The following is a 21,509-nucleotide window of genomic DNA, read 5'->3' as shown; positions in this document are numbered from 1 at the left end:
AAAATTTTACAAAATATGCAAATTAAGGCATGATTTGTTGCCATGATAACTTGTTCAATGTCCAAAACTATTTTGTTTTTCTGAATTCCTTCTACCTGAGATACTTTTCAGTAATTTAAAAATATGTATGATAAGTTTTAAATTTGCAGTAAATTTTGGGCCAAATAAGGGCCTTATTGCCCCTACTCCTTTATATTACAATATAGTTTTTATAAGAGGAATAAGTATGATAAGACATATTTTCCCTGCTGACTTTTTACAATAAAACTGTATCAACATATTCTTAAAACAGCATTATCTAATATTTCAACAGTTTAATTTGAAAAATAATTAAGTTATTTTTTCTGGTTCCAAACATTTACAAGAACACAATATTTAGGAGATAACTGTATTGTATTTTAAGCTCCGACGGCATCAATTGGGGATTTGATGGTCGCAAATTAAGTTTACTGGCGACGCGTTAGCGGAGACAGTAAACGGGTATTTGCGACCATCAAATCCCCAATTGATGCCATCGGAGCTTAAAATACAATATTGTTAACTCCATTCTAATGAAACTGACAGAAAATAACGTTAAAACATGTATTTAAAATCTGTCATATGCCGTCTGCGCTTGCGCATACGTCCCATAGCATCAATTGATGCCATGTAAGAAAGTGACGTTATCCAATCAAAATGAACGTTACAAACGTTGTTGCATTAGAATGAACAATTATTTGCTATAAATCGTCAGCTTCGTTCAATTTTTGTCAAAATAAATTAAAATCATCCATGATATATTATTGTCTTGCAAGTAATAAATTTGACTTCATGTCATCTGTTTGCATGCAAAGTTATTGTAAAAAATCTGTCGCATGATGTTACTGCACATAAGTGTATCACACATATAATCCAAATATTTTTCAGCCACTATTGTCAGTGTAACCAGGAGATTTTAAGAAGGAAAAAAACGTCAAAATCCTATAGAATCAAAACCTATTATAGTTTACTCTTAACACATTGTGACCTGGATGGAGAGTTGTCTCATTGGCAGTCATACCACATCTTATTTCTATCTAAAACATGCAGGTATAAATAAATTTTACAAAATTCCATCTAGTCATACTAAAACTCAGACATAAATGAGATTGCTGGTACATTTACATGTAATTCTGCTCAGATAGTTATTGATTAACCAGCTACTGCAAAGTCTTATCAATATTCATTTGAAATGCAAAAGAGATATATTAGTAGAATACCTCTCTTGTTGTTTCTTCATAAATCTTTCTTTTTGATCTTCCAGTTGTTTTTTAAGTAAAGCTGTCTGCATTATGGCTTGTGTATGAGCTATAAGTTCCTGTGGACTTGGTCCACGGTGGATAACAGGTGGCCTTATTGAAGCAGTCGACTGAAAATGTATGGTTAAGGTAAATTAAATAAGGCACTTTTTTAAAGGTTTCTTTAAGTTAAAGTGTCAAGCAATAGCTAGAAATAATCAAAACATTTTATTTGACCAAAATATCATTTAACAAATCTAAGGATTTAAATGAAGCAAATGAAAAACCCATCAACAGTTTAGGCAGATACCTTTGTATGGTGCAGTTATCTCAAAAATAATTAATTTTCAGTCTAAAAATATAAAAACATCTTGGTTGCTGCACGATTTAATTGTATAGTTATGCTGCCCTAGCCAGGAGACATGACAACTGTTGGAACATTAATGGGTAATTTATTTATCAACTTTCATATTGAAAGTTTGTGTACTCGTTTACTTTGACAATTTTCTTATTGTGTAATGTATTTGCCAACTTTGGATGTGTACTTACAGACATAGAGACCGCTGGTACATTGATGGATGATGTACTTGTCAACTTTGGATGTGTACTTACAGACATAGAGACCGCTGGTACATTGATGGATGATGTACTTGTCAACTTTGGATGTTTACTTACAGACATAGAGACCGCTGGTACATTGATGGGTGATGTACTTGTCAACTGTGATGGTGTACTTACAGACATAGAAACTGCTGGTACATTGATGGGTGATGTACTTGTCAACTGTGATGGTTTACTTACAGACATAGAGACCGCTGGTACATTGATGGGTGATGTACTTGTCAACTGTGATGGTTTACTTACAGACATAGAGACCACTGGTACATTGATGGGTGATGTACTTGTCAACTGTGATGGTGTACTTACAGACATAGAAACTGCTGGTACATTGATGGGTGATGTACTTGTCAACTGTGATGGTGTACTTACAGACAGAGACCGCTGGTACATTGATTGGTGATGTACTTGTCAACTGTGATGGTGTACTTACAGACATAGAGACTGCTGGTACATTGATGGGTGATGTAATTGCCAACTTTGGATGTTTACTTACAGACATAGAGACTGCTGGTACATTGATGGGTGATGTATTTGCCACTTTGGATGTTTACTTACAGACATAGAGACCGCTGGTACATTGATTGGTGATGTACTTGTCAACTGTGATGGTGTACTTACAGACATAGAGACCGCTGGTACATTGATGGGTGATGTACTTGTCAACTGTGATGGTGTACTTACAGACATAGAGACCGCTGGTACATTGATGGGTGATGTACTTGTCAACTGTGATGGTGTACTTACAGACATAGAGACCGCTGGTACATTGATGGGTGATGTACTTGTCAGCTGTGATGGTGTACTTACAGACATAGAAACTGCTGGTACATTGATGGGTGATGTACTTGTCAACTGAGATGGTGTACTTACAGACATAGAGACCGCTGGTACATTGATGGGTGATGTACTTGTCAACTGAGATGGATGGATTGGTGATGGTGCATTGAGATGCATTGGTGGTTGCTGACTAAACACTAAAATAACAAAGCATACAAAATAATGTACAACTTTATTTCATATTTATTATTATCTTAAATATATATAGATTAAACTTCAGGCATATACTGTAGTGAAGCTGATAGAGATCTAGATTTAATGTTTATATTTTAGTTAGAGAAAGTTCAGATTTCTGACAACATCATTGCTGAATTTGGCAAAATTACAGAATAGGCCACTTCATGGTTATATCAGCCATATTGAATAGGGCACATATTTTTTTTTAAAAGAGAAGAAATAGAATGTAAAAGTATTTTTCAAACCATTTTTACCTATTTGGGTAAAACCAGGCTATATTCTTAATTATTTCAATTTAACCAGATACTTTTCTTTGACAATTCAAAGTAACAAATTCTATAAAAAATATTGTATGGAAATATGTATTTGGATGCTATAAGATCATCTGAACATGACCCTTTACAGTATGTCTTCAGATCCTACTTAGGCCTAAAAAAAAAAGATATGTGTTTCCGGTAACATCATTTTGAAAAATAGGGTCGGTAGGTCGGAATTCTTTTTTTTTTTTTTTTTTTTTTTTTTTTTGACATCGTAAATGAAATCCGGAAAATTATCATGGTTTTTCCAAGTCCGGATCCGTAATTAGTTTCAAAAACCGGAAGTGTGCCATTTGCAATGTTTTTGAAGCACCTGCTGTGCAAATTTCTTGGATTTTAACCTATTTGGAATACCTTTTGACATTAATAAAATGTTTTACTGGCTTTCTATGCAAGTAGAAGCAAGAGAGAAAAAATATTATGTCATCTATCAGAAGCCTGTGTCAAAAACGGGGTCGGTTGATACAATTTTTTTTTTTTTTTTTGAAGATCCAATAAAAAAGTTAGGGTCGGGGCTAAAAAACAGGGTCGGTCGGGTTACCGGAAACATCGATCTTTTTTTTCTCGGCCTTATCTGTGACGATGAAGTCTTACATATATGACATAGCAGAGTGAAAGATCTGATTTTCAACAGTTGGCCAATAAAGCCTATCCACTGCTATTCATTTTTTTCTGTTAATTTTCATTGATTTTGTGGGTACAGGGAAACCAGGAATTTCAATGTTCAATAATTGCAAATTTGATTAAATTCAGACTTTTGAAAAACCATGAATTGACGAAATCAAATATGAAAGAAAATTCAATGTTTCCTCAATCCATGAAAATAAATGAATCCACAGTAATTGAAAACAAAACTTGTGACTTACTGATTGGTGAAGGTACACGAGGTGATGATGTTGGCTGTGGCATGAAGTTTGGAATGACTTGTTGTGGTGTCGGTGATGGAGCTCTAGGTGTGGATGTGTTCTGTATGATATTCATCATGGTTGGAGCCTGTGGCTGTTGAAGGACAGTTTGAGGCGGAGGGGTTGGGGAGGCTGATTTTGTAATGATGGTTGGGTTCTGTTTGATATAATTTGCCAATGATTCGGGCAAGGTTGTTCGTAAGCCAACTGGTGTCTGCTGACCTAAAGGTGTTGGCTGGGCAAGAGGCGTGGATTGTTTTGTCATGTAATTCATCTTCATCAGAGCCTGCTGTCTAATCAGGTTCTGTTGCTCCTTGTTACGAAGTAAAGCCTGAAAAGAAACCATATCATTGTAAGAAGGTCTTGTTAACTAACAGCTTGGGGTTTAGATTAAAAATATTTTATATGCCCAAAAATGCAAAAGGAATAAGACAAGTTAATCAAACTTATACTTGTGGTTGTCCCTGTGTCATAATTAACTCCATATCTGCCATTAAAACATGACTTTTGAATATTTAGGTACTTGCAGTCAGCACATTTTACGTGAAAAAGAAAGTGGATTTATAGAAAATTGACTCAAATCAAACTCAAATCTGTAAAGGCAAACATACATTATTCATATGATTCATAAATCTCCAGTTTGTTGTCTCTATGCTAATCATGCCTGTACCTATCAGCTGAACGTCATGCCCTTTTACATGTTAACTGAATATTTTTCCCTCTCTATTAACTAGTATAAATAAGTGTGAAAAATTCTCATTTCCGAGGCAGTACAGATTTACTCTTGCTTGTGACCATGCAGAAAGGCTATCTACTATTTTTAGTATCACCCAATTTTAAATTATCCATTGGCTCATTCACATAGTTTATGAGCAACTAATTGGTAGCTATGTAATAAAGTTTAGTTAGTACAGAACAACTTTAGGGTCAACAATTTTTTATGACACCCAATATAAAGTACAAATATATTCAATCTGAAAATTAAAACGTAAAGAACAAGGATAGAAATTTCAGACACTTGAATCAGCTCAGACATTAAGCCTCTATTGATATCATATTATTTTAACATAGATATAAAGGGGCTGTCTGATTTTTCAAAGTCCAGCTCTCATTCCTGATATGGTAATACAGATAAGCTTACCTGTAAGAATTCATTTTGTGCAATTTGAGCTTGAGTCTGTTGACTGTTTGGAGTCTGAGGTCTAGCCTGCATCATCTGTTGTGGTGGGGAAGGAACCCTGGTCTCCTGTCGAGTCTGAAATAATAAGAATCTGGATTGGAGATTGTACAAGTACTATAACTTATGGAGTATCAGTTAAAGGGGGCTCGCGGGTCTAAATCAATTTTTTTTCCAAATATAGGATTTCTCTATATTTTTTCATAAATGAACTTTATTTGTCTGCCCTATGGTCGGGTTGTTGTCACTTTGACACATTCCCCATTTCCTTTCTCAATTTTATTTAATATATACTTAATAAAAAAATGAAATAAAAAAATGGGGTTACCGTTCATTTAAGCTCACAATCTGCCTCCAAAAGAAGCATACATTTTTGTTAATGTCCTTTTTTTCTATTGAACTAATAGGAGAAATAAAGGTAATATCGAAATAAAAAAAGAACTTAATTACAGAAATCGCTAAAACTTTACAATTATTTAGTTTATGTAAAGCTTTTTTGAAAACAATAATAAAAATATAGGTCACAATGAGTTAAAGAAGATATTTCAATTTTAGTACCAAACGAGCCTGTGTCGCTCACCTTGGTATATGTGAATATTAAACAAAGGAAGCAGATGGATTCATGACAAAATTGTGTTTTGATGATGGTGATGTGTTTGTAAATCTTACTTTACTAAACAGTCTTGCTGCTTACAATTATCTCTATCTATAATGAATTGGCCCAGTAATATCAGTGGAAATGTTAATAAAAATTTACAAATTTTATGAAAATTGTTAAACATTGACTATAAAGGAAAATAACTCCTTAGGGGGTCAATTGACCATTTCGGTCATGTTGACTTATTTGTAAATCTTACTTTGCTGAACATTATTGCTGTTTACAGTTTATCTTTATCTATAATAATATTCAAGATAATAACCAAAAACAGCAAAATTACCTATTCACGGGCAGCAACCCAACAACGGGTTGTCAGATTCATCTGAAAATTGTAGAGCAGATAGATATTGATGTGCTAAACAATTTAACCCCATGTCAGATTTGCTCTAAATGCTTTGGTTTTTGAGTTATAAGCCAAAAACTGCATTTTACCCCTATGTTCTATTTTTAGCCCATGGCCATCTTGGTTGGTTGAACGGGTCACGCCACACATTTTTAAAACTAGATACCCCAAAGATGATTGTTGCCAAGTTTGGATTAATTTGTCCCAGTAGTTTCAGAGGAGAAGATTTTTGTAAAAGATAACTAAGATTTACGAAAAATTGTTAAAAATTGACTATAAAGGGCAATAACTCCTAAAGGGGTCAACTGATCATTTCGGTCATGTTGACTTATTTGTAAATCTTACTTTGCTGAACATTATTGCTGTTTACAGTTTATCTCTATCTATAATAATATTCAAAATAATAACCAAAAACAGCAAAATTTCCTTAAAATTACCAATTCAGGGGCAGCAACCCAACAACGGGTTGTCCGATTCATCTGAAAATTTCAGGGCAGATAGATCTTGACCTGATAAACAATTATACCCCATATCAGATTTGCTCTAAATGCTTTGGTTTTTGAGTTATAAGCCAAAAACTGCATTTTACCCCTATGTTCTATTTTTAGCCGTGGTGGCCATCTTGGTTGGTTGACCGGGTCACGCCACACATTTTTTAAACTAGATACCCCAATGATGATTGTGGCCAAGTTTGGTTTAATTTGGCCCAGTAGTTTCAGAGGAAAAGATTTTTGTAAAAGCTAACAACAACGGACGACGACGACGGACGCCAAGTGATGGGAAAAGCTCACTAGGCCCTTTGGGCCAGGTGAGCTAAAAATGGTATTTTTGCACCAAAGGGAGATAATTTGGAGCTTTTTCAATGATAACCAGGGTGCTCTGCAGGGCGCAGCTTCTACGACTGCAGAGGTCAAACCCAGATCAGTTGGGGCAAAACTTGAAGTATGAACACAACATTCAAGCTTAATACAGCTCTGCATTTGGGTTGTGATAAAATTTTTGACATAATATGAGTTTCTGACACAAAACAAATGTCAAGATCTTACAAACCTAATGCACAATATTGTGTAATTAAAGATTTCTTCTTCAAACTTTGAGAAATTTGGGGAAAAAAAATGAAAACTACTACCAGCTCCCTTTTGTTTTGCAATTAGTTCAAAACCTGACATTTCTTTATACATAATTTACAAGGAAGGTAAATCTGAACATACCCAACATTGTATGTTAAATATTCTTGAGTTACCTCCATTACACTGCTTTTTTAAATTGTCTTAATTGTCCATTGACCAGAAAAACCTAGCTTTTCACCCTCTTTTGGCTTTTCACCTTAAAACATTTTCAGCAATAACCCCACCCCCAAAGTCAATACTAACCATCCCTTCATGGTATGGAAACTTGTGGTATTATTTCAGAGATATTTATACACTTAAACATAAGTTATTGTCTGGAAAATACAAAAATGCTTATTTGGGCCCCTTTTAGGCCCCTAATTATGAAACTGCTGGGACCATAACCCCAAATATCAATCCCAACTTTCCTATAGTGGTTCCTAAACCATTGGGACCATAACACCTAAAATCAATTCAAACCTTCTAACTGTGGAATGAAACATTGTGGTACAATTTCAGAGCAATTGAAATACTTATACACAAGATGATATCCTGAAAGTAGAAAAATGCTTGTTTTGGGCCCCTTTTGGGCCCCTAATTTCAAAACGGTTGGGACCATCATCCCTATAATCATACTCATAATCCCAGCCTTCCTTTTGTGGTATTGAACCTTCTTAATAAATTTCATAGAGATTGATTCACTTAAACTTAAGTTATTGTCTGGAAACTAATGTGTCTTTGGACAACGACGCAGACGATGACGACATCATACCATTATACGAACGCAAAAATTTTAAGTCATCTGGGGCCAAACCGAATCGATTTTTTTGGTTGATTTTTGTACCATATTATAAAGTAATAACTAATAGTGTAATAAATAAAATTTGTAATGAAAAAAATGTTGGTTTTTTTTCCCATGAGCCTCCTTAACCCTTTCACCGATTGCTGCCCAGACAGAAGCTACTCTGAGACGACGGCTTCCCTGGCTACTATTACTCAAGTGGGAGATCTTCATAATAAATGTCAATAAAAACTTGTTTGTAGTTATTTGTGTATTTATTTCATTCACTAACACCATGTTCACAGTTTTGTTCATGTTTTGATAATTTATTCTTCATAAAATATTCAACTTTTCAAATTTTCAGCCTTATCTAGGTGAAATTCTCAAAATTCTGCTCTAAGACCCCAAATCGTAATTTTTTAACCCAAAACGGGAAAATTTTGAAAAATTTTATGAGGCTGTACAAATTCCTCGCACTGAACGATGTCCATTCCAAGTGTTTTGTACATAAAACGACATTTTATGTCAAAAAAAGTATACTAGTTTGGCTTCAATTCTTCCATATTCTTTCAAAAAAAATGTTCCCTCATTTCAAATTCTCGTAAATTCCGTAAATTTCGTCTGATTTTGACACGGTTTTCAACAAACGGAAGCCCCATGTTTACACTTTCATCCAGGTATTCATAAAAGAAAGATAACTCATGTTTGCACTGTTTTGAGCGGGAAATATAAAAGAGGTATTCCAATCCCGGTAAAACGGGACTCATCGTCAGCTGTCTGAAGCGTGAATCCCGGTAAACCGGGACTTATCGGCGAAAGGGTTAAGTGCCATTCCAGGAAAATTTGCATTGAGGGAAACATTGCTTTATACAATATAAAACTAGAACTGTGAATGAACTCTCAAAAGGATACCCTCTGACAATCAAATAAAGAATTAAGTTAATTCGATTATCTACTCCTTTCATTTTACATGGATTATCTCCCCTTCAACATTTCACAAATCCACATTCTTAGGTAATGTTTAGTGTAAAGTTTCGATATCTGTCTAAAGAGTTATGCTTGCAAGACATATGAGAAATACTTTGATTAGATATAGGAAGATGTGGTGTGAGTGCCAATGAGACAACTCTCCATACAAATAACAATTTAAAAAGTAAACCATTATAGGTTAAAGTACGGCCTTCAACACAGAGCCTTAGCTCACACCGAACAACAAGCTATAAAGGGCCCCAAAATTACTAGTGTAAAACCATTCAAACGGGAAAACCAACGGTCTAATTGTTTTCATTAGGGTATAATAATGTTATCTTTTTCTTGCTCCTGTTATATAGTCGTCTGTAGTCTTGTGTGCGCAACTGGCAATTGTAAAATGTGTTTGGTTTTTGCAATATTAGTATCTAGTGTGTACCATAAGTTTTATCTAGTGGAGATCAATTCTCCTGTAAATGCGCATATCTTAAAATTTGAATATTTTTTTTCTTTCGGTTTTTATAATTTCTATTTCAGTTAAACATAGTAAAACGAATATCTTTGTTGTTAGGAAAATAATATTTATAGATTATCATTGATCATCTCAACCAGATTGATTTTCTTGCTGGAGCCAGTAGGGAAAAAATGAGAATTACAATCGAGGTGAGATGACCGACGATAATCTGTGTATCACTATTTTTCTTATGACGATGTTGTCAATTTCATTGACAAACCAAAGTGCGCTCACAGTTTCTAGCAATAACTTTTCATATCACTCTACTATGTCTACTGTGCTGAGAAAGGAAATAACCAATCAGTAAGATCAAAGGAAAATTTTGTAAAAGAGCGATAATAACACATATTACAATATTCAGATTTCAAACATTACAATGAAACAGAAACTTACTGGAATTTTAGGTGACTCTACAGCTGCGGCTGCCCCAGCTTGCATCAGACTCAATAATTTATTAAATGCCGTCAAATCTCCTTCATCTTCACTTGATCGTCGGGAAGATTGTTGAGACGAGGGCTGCTGATGCTGCTGATGTTGTTGCTGGTGTGGTTGGTGATGGTGAATCACAGTAGGAGGAGTCATTCTCACACCAGGAGGAGTCATTCTTGCACCAGGAGGCGTCATTCTGTTCTGTCTTTCAATCTTGTGATGATTCATTGCCAGTGGGTGGGGGATTGGTTGCTGTGGGTAGTTATGTCCACCAGGTGTGGTCGTTGGCTTCATATCAGCTTCCAGTTCCTGTACAGTCTTGATGTATGGCACATCTATTAACAAAATTAACATTGTCAAATCTTTTTCAAGTACATAAATAAATGGAGAATGAATCTATGGGACACAGATTAGGATGCCCCTGCTTGCATATTACATTATAAAGGGACATAACTCTAAAATTATGTAACCCAAATTTAAAATTGATCTGAGTTTTGTGGTAATTAACATTGTGTATAAGTTTCATAATGTTCATCTGGTTGAGGCGCAAACTTTAGTTAGAGAACAGAATTGAAAAATTCAGCAATATTTCCACTTGTAACAGAGTATTACTCTAAAACCGGAAAGTGACACCACCCAAATTAGAACTTGATCTGTGTTTTCAGGTAACAAGCATTGCATTTTAAGTATCATAACATTTGGTACAGGGGTGAACTCACAACATAGCAATGACAGGATCATAATCATTGTAGGCAAATAAGTGAACTTGGCTACTGAGGCCCAATGTATAGATGTTTATGATTTGATTAAACACAAACTTCAGTAGGAATGTTAACCACTAGACCAATGAAACAGTTATGTTGTGTACAATGGAGACTTACTTCTAGGAGAGGACACAGCAGGACTGTTATTACCACTACTAGAGGCAGTGGAGTCTTTCCTTCCAAACAATAAAGCCTTCAGCTGGGCCTCCACATCCTGTACACTGTAATTACTGCTGTCTGTAAACAAATAAAATACTTTAATGAAAAATTGTGATTTCAGGATTGACTGTTTGATATATAGAATTAGCTCTCAAAGGATGTCAGTTATTTTCATTTTTAAGTCTTGTTCTAGGTTTCCATTTCAAATATGTTAACTTAAATATTACGATAGATCTATTTTAACAACTACTCAATTGAAGTTTTTGTCCTGTAAATTGCTGCAATCTATACAATTACTGTTCAAAATGATTCACTATTCAATTGCAACAACTTTTTGTGTGCGGGTTAAATTCATGGATGCAAAGACAAATTTGCACTAGCAGTGTTCTCTCCAGGGTCTTTTAGCATCATGGTAATGTGATGCTATATTTCTTAAATGGGATGCAATTTGACTTGGTTTTCTTATAGATTGTATTATTGATGTGATGCAATAATTTTCAGAAACAAGATGGTTTTTCAAATATCCATGTTTACCAGGATGCTAAATTATGGGGGGAATATTGCACTAGTGAACCTCAGCATTTTAACTACTTACTGCTATCATTACGCTTGTGATGAGAAGATCCAGAATTCTGGAATATACTGTTTAACATTGGAGCTATAATGTTTTTCTGTGAGACAGACATGTCCATACTTATACACTGTGGTTTGTCAGAGAACGTGCTGTTGCCTGGTGTCATGAACACAGACTTGTCGTACATAGAATTAATGGTGTTAGGTGGTGGTGAGGGAACAATTGGACTTTTGGTTCCACTTAGTAGTTCTGAAAATATATTTAAAAGAGACATACAATACACAAATGCTAACCCCAAATTGACCCTAATTCTTCAGATTCAAAATTTTGGAAAACTTTTAAAAAAAATCCAGGCCAATCCATTAAGACTTTTAAAAAAATTATTGATTAAATATTAAATTTAAATAAATAGTCATACAGTGATGTACAGCATGGAATTTATTATTATTATACCAACAACTACTTCAATTGAATATAAGTGTAAAATTAACTGACCATTGAGATATCCAAAGTCTTCATTGATTGACGATCTACGACTGTTCTCTCGGCTATTACCCATACTGCCTCCTCCATGCTGGGAGGAGAACCAGCGACTGAATCGACTCTGGAATCCAGTCTGTACTTCAGCAGTGGGACTACCCCCTTCCTACAAAGTCAATAAGTCCTATTTTAATACAACAATCAAAATTAATTATGCTCAAATGTAAATAACAATTTGATATCTAGAGAAAAAGCAGTTTATTAACATAAATAGCAAAAGTGTAGTGTAGTGATGCCAGCTTTTATTTCTTCTCCAATATCACTTTTGCTGGATAAGATACAAGGTATAGCTAATCTTTTCATTGTGACCCACCAAATTAAACTGAATTTTGCACTTACATGAGCAACATAACAGGTGCTACATGAGAAGCAGTTTCCTTTTTATCCTTATGGAGCCCACAATATCACCCGGTCTTTGGTTGTCAGTTGTGTTTTTGTGCTGTTGTTTGACTCTTTGTGGTTTTTTGTTTGTTTGTTTGGCATGGCAAAGTCAATGTTCAAAAAGTGATTATATTAACGAATTAGAAATACAATTTTAAATGTTGATACCAAAATACATACATTTAAGCCTGGAAGGTTTTCTATCTTGAAGAACTCATTAAAGTCAAACAAGTTTGTTGCCTGTGGTGATTGGACATGTAGACTGCCAGAGTTATTTGATTCTTCAGGTGAACTTGACTCATTTGTCTCCAGACTTCCATTTCTTTCCTTCACATCAGCTACTTTTACTTCTGAACTTTCTGTAAAATGAAACAGCATAAAAAATGTGCTTTTATAATACAATAAATGTGTCCATAATACACAGATGATGCCTGTTTGCATATAATGTTTGAAAGGGACAAACTCAAGAACATTAAAATGAAGCCAATCAAATTGGTTCATTATCTGACTTTTGTGGTAGCAAGCATAGTGTATAAGTTTCATAGTATTTGAATGAGGCAAACTAAAGTTACAGAACAGAAACCAATTTTGGGACATACTTTCATAAGGACAGCCATACAGTCAGTCTACTGACTGACAAGGTAACAATAAATGCCCCATCAAATATGTTTGTTTGAATTCAATATCTGAAATGAAGTTTCCTTACTATTTGATTCATCCTGTTGAGCCTCTTCGTGATATTCCTCATCAAATCCAGTATCCATGTTGTTATCGTCTTCTTCATCGTCCTTGCCCTTCACATGTTCCTCTTTGACCTCTCTGGGGCCTTCAAATCCGTGAAGTTCTATGCGATCATTTTGACTGGTGGGTCCCTCTGAGAACCATTCTGGCTCCTCTTCTTCACGGTGACGGTAAGAATCGTGTCTGTTACGACCTACAATTGACACAAAACACTCAGATTTACATTTATCACTAGACAATTTTCAAGATTTGGACAAGGTGAAGGTTAATTTCAAGTCAATGTATATTCATTTCAAACTGAAAGGACAGACTTAAACAATTACACAAAATCTGATTTTTTTTTTTCTAAAATCAAAATTTATATGGCTACCAATTTATTATTTTTTAACTCTGCCACATGACATACATGAAATGAGATTTCAACAATTCAAGAAGATTATAGTTTAAAATTACTATGTAGGATGAATAGTATTCACTGTTGAATTTCTGACTTAGTAATGAAAATGAAATATTGCTAAACAATTTATAAGTATTTGATATTAAAATAAGCTTTGTATTTACACTTATAACTATTTATTTATTCAAAAACAAACTAATAAATAAATAATAAATGTATCATACTAACCATTGTCTCTGCTGAAATGCCGACTGAAGTCCCTCTGAAAAATGATGGAAAAAAACTTTTTAAATTATGTAAATGAGATAGTTGGTTTTTCAAGGCAATCAAAATGGTGACTGTCCAATCAAATCCAATTATGAGATTTTTAGCATTTTCAAAATAGAGCTTTGTACAAGCAAAATTAGGTAAATTTAATAGTTTTTCCACACTTTAGTATAGCAAGGTTACTTTTTCATGTAAAAACAAACTTTTATTTTGTTATTTATAGCCTTTTAAAGCTTACTATGCGGTATGGGCTAGCTCATTGTGGAAGGCCGTTCGTTGACCTATAGTTGTTAATTTCTGCTTCATTTGGCCTCTAGTAGAGAGTTGTCTCATTGGTAATCATACCACATCTTCTTTTTTATATTTACCCTGTCATCATACTCCCTTCTGTAGCCTCGATTGTCTCCCCTGTTATCATATCTCCTATCTCTTCCATCATCAAATCTATCACGGATCGCCCTATAGTCACGTTCTCTCTGAGGTTCACGCTCCCTTTGAGCATGCTGAGGTTCACGTTCTCTTTCTCCTCTATCTCGGTCGATTTGGATTCTACCACTACCAATTCGTCTGACATTTCTGTAAAATAGACATGTGATTGTTTACATCTTTCCTTTTAAACCTTTAAATTGATAATTGGCAATTCTACCACCTCTATTTTGTGAAAATTCTGTGGCTTATTAAAAAACAAGAATGTGTCCAAAGTACATGTATGCCCCATTTTCACTATCATTTTCCATGTTCAATGGACGGTGAAATTGGGTAAAAAATCTAATTTGGCATTAATATTAGAAAAGATCATATCATAGGGAACATGTGAACTAAGTTTCAAGTTGATTGGACTTCAACTTCATCAAAAACTAACTTGACCAAAAACTTTAACCTGAAACTCACACTTTCGTTTTCTATGTTCAGTGGACCGTGAAATTGGAGTCAAAAGTGTAATTTGGCTTTAAAATTAGAAAGATCATATCATAAGCAACAAGTGTACTAAGTTTCAAGTTGATTGGAATTCAGCTTCATCAAAAAGTACAGTGACTAAAAACTTTAACCTGAAGTGGGACGGACGGACAAACAGACGCACAGAAGGACGGAAGCACAGACCAGAAAACATAATGCCCCTCTACTATCGTAGGTGGGGCATAAAAATAATGTAGAATATACAAATCTATACTAATTATTTATCCATTAACTATATGTTTTGCTTTGTTTGTTTTATAAAATGTTATGATTTTCAGAAACAATTTTGCACAGAGGTTTATTGTTTTTTATTTCATTATGAACAAGAATGTGTCCATAGTACACGGATGCCCCACTCGCACTATCATTTTCTATGTTCAGTGGACCGTGAAAATTGGGGTCAAACCTTTAATTTGGAATTAAAATTAGAAAAATCATATCATAGGGAACATTTGTACTAAATTTCAAGTTGATGTAACTGTAACTTCATCAAAAACTACCTTGACCAAAAACTTTAACCTGAACTTCGCACTATCATTTTCTATGTTCAGTGGACCACAAAATTGGGGTCAAAACTATAATTTGGCATTAAAATTGGAAAGATCATATCATGGGGAACATGTGTACTAAGTTTCAAGTTGATTGGACTTCAACTTCTTCAAAAACTACCTTGACCAAAAACTTTAACCTGAAGCGAACGGACGCACAGACGGACGGACGAACGAACGGAGGCACAGACCAGAAAACATAATGCCCCTCTTCTATCGTAGGTGGGGCATAAAATCATTTTTAAATAAGATTTAAATGAATATTTATTCATCCACAAATTATATTTTTTTTTGTGTACAAACATTTAGCAGTATAATAATACAACTGCTTTCAGGCTTTCAAATTTACTTTAGGCAAAGGATGGTCCAGCATATTAGACCAAAAATACTTAAAGGTCCTCTTTTATTTTTTAAAGTTACATTTTTAGTAAAAAATTGTTTATAAATAACCAAACAAACCCACCGCTAATTTAAACCCCTGAGCTTGGATTGTTTTGAAAAGAAAACCACAAAGAGAATACAGATCGTACATGTCTGCCTATACATGATAAAGTACCTGTTGTCGTCCTTATAATCTGCAGGACAACTAACTTGTCTTGTCATCACGGGAGCTGTCACATGGCATCCTGTCCCAAAACTCCTCCTCTGGGGACTCAGTACTATACCATCTTTTTCTTCCTTGAGTCTCTCTTTGGGATCTGTCAAAAATAAGAATGAAATACATAATGAGGGCTCTCTGTTATAAATAAGAATGAAAGACATAATGAGGACTCTCTATCATAAATCCTTACTCTTTCCACTCTTCTGCTTATTTCTTGGCATTAAGTCTTTCAATGCTTTTGTAAAGATTTTTTAGATTGAAGAAGAGAAAAGAACATTTTTCTAAATTATTTAAGATATTGGAAATGGTGAAATCAAAATTTATAAATCTGAAATATAATATCAAATCTCTCAGATGAACAACAAACAGTGTACAACTCATACATGTCATATCAGTCTCAATTTTATGACATTTAATTGATATTTGTCTCACAGCGATGAGGTCATAAAATGTTGACCAGAAAACACCAACAAGTATTTAGATAGAGAGTTGTCTCATTGGCACTCATACCCCATCTTCTTATATCTAAGTATCTGATTTATTCAATATAAAGAATCTACTTTTTACATTTCAAAACAACTTTTATACAAAAACCTTCTTTTCATCCAAAATGTCATAAAAATCTTACTTACCAGATGGTCTTCTTTTGTTTAGATATTCAGTTTTCTTTTCTTTCTCTCCTACATTCAGAGGAGACAATCTGTCACCAACACCACTGTCGAAAGATCTAAACCATTTCTCTGGGTCCCATAAACCCTCGGTGCTAAAAACATAACAAAATTCCTTTCCAAATAAAATGTAAAACAACTTGGTCTACAACACTTTATTTTGTAATTGTATAGAATATTTATCTTTAGAAAGATATATACAAATGTAAACGTTAAGGTGGTACCAAACACCTTGACTGAAATTAATTTGGTTCATTTAATTTTCATTAAATTTTGACAAAATATTTACTTTGACCCTTAGACAAAAATATGAATAATTAAAAAAATCTTGAACCACTCACATGACTCACTTTATTGGAAAAAAATTGTTGGATATATACATGTAGCAGATCTACAAATACTACTTTTTATCATTCAGAAGCTTAATATTTCAATAAACAATAGAAAGTGATTAAAAAATACAGCTGATTTTTACAGAGTTATCTCCTCAGTTGTAAAAGCAGAGATTCTGCATGCAAACAACTATTGTATTTTAACATGTGTAACTACAAAATTATTTTCATATCAAGCTTCTAAACTGAGATTTATTTTTAATTTTTTTAATTGCAGAAGTGAAACTACCTTTTGCTTCAAAACCCATATATAGATCATCAATGCATTTTTTAACATGTTCAATGACTTCATGGTAAGGCTCATTGTTTAAGATTTTAAAATAGGGGTCAATACATTTAATATTAAAATGTAACTAGGGGTCGTTGTATTTAAAATTGGTGTTGGAGGCTCTTTATTACTGGATATGGGTCCTCCACATAAATGGATTTAGAATAGCTCTAACATTAGAAGTAAATACTGCATACTTATCATAATCAGTAGACAAACAAACTGGTCTTTTCTTTGCTGTTTTACTGTTGGCAAACTCATACAACTGGTCCTGTAAAATCAAGATACAACCAATTACAATGTATCATTTTGTTTTCAAAAACATGTACCAGTAAAGTATAAATAGGAACATTGTTGGTGTTAACAATTTGAAGTAACTTTTAGACTTGACAATAGAAATATAAGAAAATATAGTTATATATCGTATACAAACATAAACAAATAGATTATAAATGAACATCAAAAAAAGTATGGCATGTTAAATTTCATTAATATACTGGTTTCAAACTGGATATTGAAGGATTTCAGGTTTTTATATGATATGCTTTTACAATAGTAATTTTAGGGGACCATTTATAGCTTGCTGTTCGATGTGAGCCAAGTGTCTGTGTTGAAGACCGTACCTTGATCTACAATGGTTTGCTTTTATAAATTGTGACTTGGACATGTTGGATGGACAGTTGTCTCATACCACATCTTCATATATATCTATCAACAACTATCATGCCCTTCTGTTTTCATCCTAAAAATGAGTTTCCTAGAACACATTTTTGTTAAATTATCAGCCAATGTGTGAAGTACATGAAGTATGACTACGGAACCTTGACCCTGATGATGTTTCCAAATACCCTCTTATTTGACCAAGTTTCTTGTCAAGACTGCAATAGTTTTTCTTTTACATTGTTTTGCATATTGTAATACTAAAGAGTAAATACAATGTATTGTGTTTTGATGCAAATTGGTCTGGCAGTTCTGTACTGCGACTCTTCTGAATTGTTTCTTTCACAAATGGTCAAAGATTACCATATGTTAGACCTCAGATGTTCCTCTAACAACTTACCCTACTGTAGATATATGCTGGTGTAGGTCCAGGTGTATCAGACCTTGTCAGAACAACCTCTCTTGGGGTATTCCTGCCACTGTCATCAGAATTAAATTCTTTTTCCATTCTGAAATAATAAACATTTTACAGTCACATATCTCTCCACAAAAAAATTTATTCATACAGAAAATGTCTAATGTTACACCAGGAAATCAATTAAATATTAAAGTCAACTGATTAGCCCTCCATGACCAAACTATCAACCTACTATGAAAGTTTGCATTTAGTTAATGCTTTACATCATCATGATCATAATGCTTTTGACATGGAGTCTAGCATGCTATATTCAAAGACTGGTTACAAAATGTATGTCTTGAAAAAGAAAGCAAAAGATACCAAAGAGGCATTCAAACAAAATTGTTAGTCAGTAGGGCCTTTAAAAGCTGACTATACCCTATAATATATATGTTTTTTTTCATTATTGAAGGTGGTACAGTCATGACAGTTGCCTATAATTGCTTACATCCACATTATTTAAAACTCTTGTGGATAGCCATTTTCTTGGCCACAATACCACCTTTAATCTTTAAATTGATGAATCCATGGCAAAACATGAAAAAACACAACATAGACAACCAAAGAATAAGCACATGAATAACTGATACTGGTTTCATCAGGGATCTCCATGGCCTGTTTAACGATGGCACCCCGCCATCGTTCAAATGTCTTGCGCCATCGTCAAATGACTTGCGCCATCGTTAAATTGTCTTGCGCCATCGTTACATTGTCTTCCGCCATCGTTAAAAACTTCATCGTTTTTTGCAGCCCGACGCCATTTTTTTTTCAATTATAATCAAATGCATGTAATTGCATAACCCTTAGGCTTTTTATGTTATAATCCAATACAGTTCTAACGCCTGAGGGATATCCGGATTAAGATCGCTAATCACTTGTACCTGAGCTTGTACAGGTAGATCAACAAACCACACAGGAGAATACTATCTGAGGAAAGACGATCCATTTGTCGAATTAATCAACTAAGTTTTAGCAAATGATTATGATAATTTAGATTAAATAAAAAAATTAATAATCCAGTTACAAAGAAAACAGTTTAACAAGTCGAACACGTGCTTTATTTTGACTTACGTAATCAGCATCCCCCTTTTTTTAATTAGAAGTACAAAATAAGACGCAAAACAGTAAATATTATTTCATTGCAAATAACTTGAATACTAGTACTGCTGTAACGATAATTTAGAATTACTTTAAAAGTTTAAAAGTAAAAACTTAAATATTTCCTGTAAAGAAATATCGTATCGTAATTCCGAATTCATTTCGTATATTACAATCAAATTGATACATCCGCATTTCCGGTTTCTATTCAGACTCGAAAGATGCATGTTGCACAGCATCAATTTGACAGATAAAGTCATTAAAAACGTTTTCATTTGTCAATGTTTGCTTTACAAATCTCTTTAACCTTTTACATAACCCGTACGAATCGTTTTGTTGTTGCTGCAAATCAGCCATACCGGTAATGGGTTCTGAATTTCTGAATATGACAACTGTCCATGAAAAATAAGCTCCACATCATTTGATTTTTAACCCCCATAACAATTACCAAAAATACAAGAAATCTACATGGGGACCTTCATGACAGCTTTTGGTCATTCTCGACTAAAGGGGGACCACGAAGACTTGGCATTTGAATGGTTAAAAACGGCAATAAATGAAAATATTGATACTTCAAATTCTATAATGAAAATTCAAATAAATATAATTTAAATAAGCAATGATTTAGCATGTTCACCATTCCTTGTATAGAGGGATAAAATACTTCAGATCGCGCTACACTATACAGCGTAGACACGGTTTGTGATATGAAAGTTCCTCCATCGTTCAATTTTCATCCATGGAGATCCCTGTTTCATTATAACTAAATTCATCAAAATACAATGGGAAATAATCGTGATAAACTACAGACCAGTAAACTATGAAATTCTTCAATTTGTACAGGTCTGTTTTAAGTTTTAAAAGACTTGTATATAATGCTGATACTAACGTAAGTGACACAGGTTTGTGCTGAGGTACATACGTAAAAAGCGAAAAAAAATAACTGAAGCCCCCAACCAGGTTTGGGATTTTTAATCTGTCATTTGTCTGTGTTGAAGACCAAATGTGGCCATGGGATGTTTTTTTGTTCTTTCGATGAGTTGTTGTCTCTGACACATTACGTTTCCATTATCAAATGTATTACATTTATGTAATAAGGATTAAGGTTTATAAGGGCAGGCAGACTTGCCAAATATCCTGTTACATCAACACATTTCGCTTTTGCCATATTAGAAAATTGTTTACTACACAGAACTCCAAAGGGATTATTAAAAGTGTAATCAGATTATTTCCTTGATGATGATGAGGATGATCGATCGATTGCTGCTTAACGTCCAGCGGCATGATAATAAGCATATTTAGGAAGGGAACATGTTAATAAGAGAACATGTTAATGTAATATTAAGATTTACCCTGCTTTGTATGTAGACCGACACATTGAGCCAGATTTTTAACGTGCTAGCTCTGAAGGAATGTCACTTAACCAGGACACATTATTTCCACCAGTCTCTGCTCTTATTCTTAAATGCAGCGTCCTTAGCGGAGAAGAAGCAAATACCAATTTTAAAGTGTTTGGTTTGACCCGGCAGAGGTTCCAACTCACAACATCCCTCACTCGAGGCTAACACTCTACTATGACACCACCAAGCTGTTTACTCCGTTACAGAGGATAAATAGCTAAAAGTTAAATAGCCTTTAACAGACATGACAGATTGGCAAGGTAAATTGTTACTTACTACTGATAAAACTATACTTGGGTCTTTCTTGGAAAGACATCATTTGAAAACAGTCGAAAGGTTTTCTGTAACCCAATATTATATTTCACTTACCATGCTAACACAATTTTATACTAATTTAGTAATTAAATTTGTAAACAATTTTAGACATTTCTTAGTATCTGAAATAAATCGAAACGGAACAATTAAAATGATGTAAGAGTCATGTCATTACAACAAATCAAGATTTCCAAAAAGATTGACTTTACACAAAGAGGGAGAACAAGAG

At 34.0% G+C, this 21,509-nt stretch overlaps 1 protein-coding gene across 4 annotated transcripts in view; it reads right to left on the bottom strand.

Annotated features, from left to right (window-relative positions):
• The window catches only part of LOC139527133 (eukaryotic translation initiation factor 4E transporter-like), a 32,092-nt gene that overhangs the window by 10,101 nt on the left and 482 nt on the right, over window positions 1–21,509 (bottom strand). For all 4 annotated transcript variants that reach the window (XM_071322406.1, XM_071322409.1, XM_071322407.1 and 1 more), the window contains exons 2-17: window positions 18,411–18,519; window positions 17,548–17,621; window positions 16,655–16,785; window positions 15,978–16,119; window positions 14,285–14,492; window positions 13,878–13,911; window positions 13,218–13,445; window positions 12,692–12,870; window positions 12,086–12,236; window positions 11,612–11,839; window positions 10,975–11,094; window positions 10,058–10,428; window positions 5,255–5,368; window positions 4,075–4,444; window positions 2,748–2,851; window positions 1,239–1,387 (exon numbers count right to left, since the gene is read on the bottom strand). In XM_071322406.1, coding sequence (XP_071178507.1) covers window positions 1,239–1,387; window positions 2,748–2,851; window positions 4,075–4,444; window positions 5,255–5,368; window positions 10,058–10,428; window positions 10,975–11,094; window positions 11,612–11,839; window positions 12,086–12,236; window positions 12,692–12,870; window positions 13,218–13,445; window positions 13,878–13,911; window positions 14,285–14,492; window positions 15,978–16,119; window positions 16,655–16,785; window positions 17,548–17,621; window positions 18,411–18,519 — 2,712 coding nt within the window. The remainder of the gene's footprint in view (window positions 1–1,238; window positions 1,388–2,747; window positions 2,852–4,074; window positions 4,445–5,254; window positions 5,369–10,057; window positions 10,429–10,974; window positions 11,095–11,611; window positions 11,840–12,085; window positions 12,237–12,691; window positions 12,871–13,217; window positions 13,446–13,877; window positions 13,912–14,284; window positions 14,493–15,977; window positions 16,120–16,654; window positions 16,786–17,547; window positions 17,622–18,410; window positions 18,520–21,509) is intronic.

This window comes from Mytilus edulis, chromosome 6 (genome assembly GCF_963676685.1).
Source record: "Mytilus edulis chromosome 6, xbMytEdul2.2, whole genome shotgun sequence".
NCBI classification, from domain to species: Eukaryota; Metazoa; Mollusca; class Bivalvia; order Mytilida; family Mytilidae; genus Mytilus; species Mytilus edulis.
The sequence above is the reverse complement of the archived record's forward strand: the minus strand, read 5'-3'. Positions and strand labels throughout refer to the sequence as shown.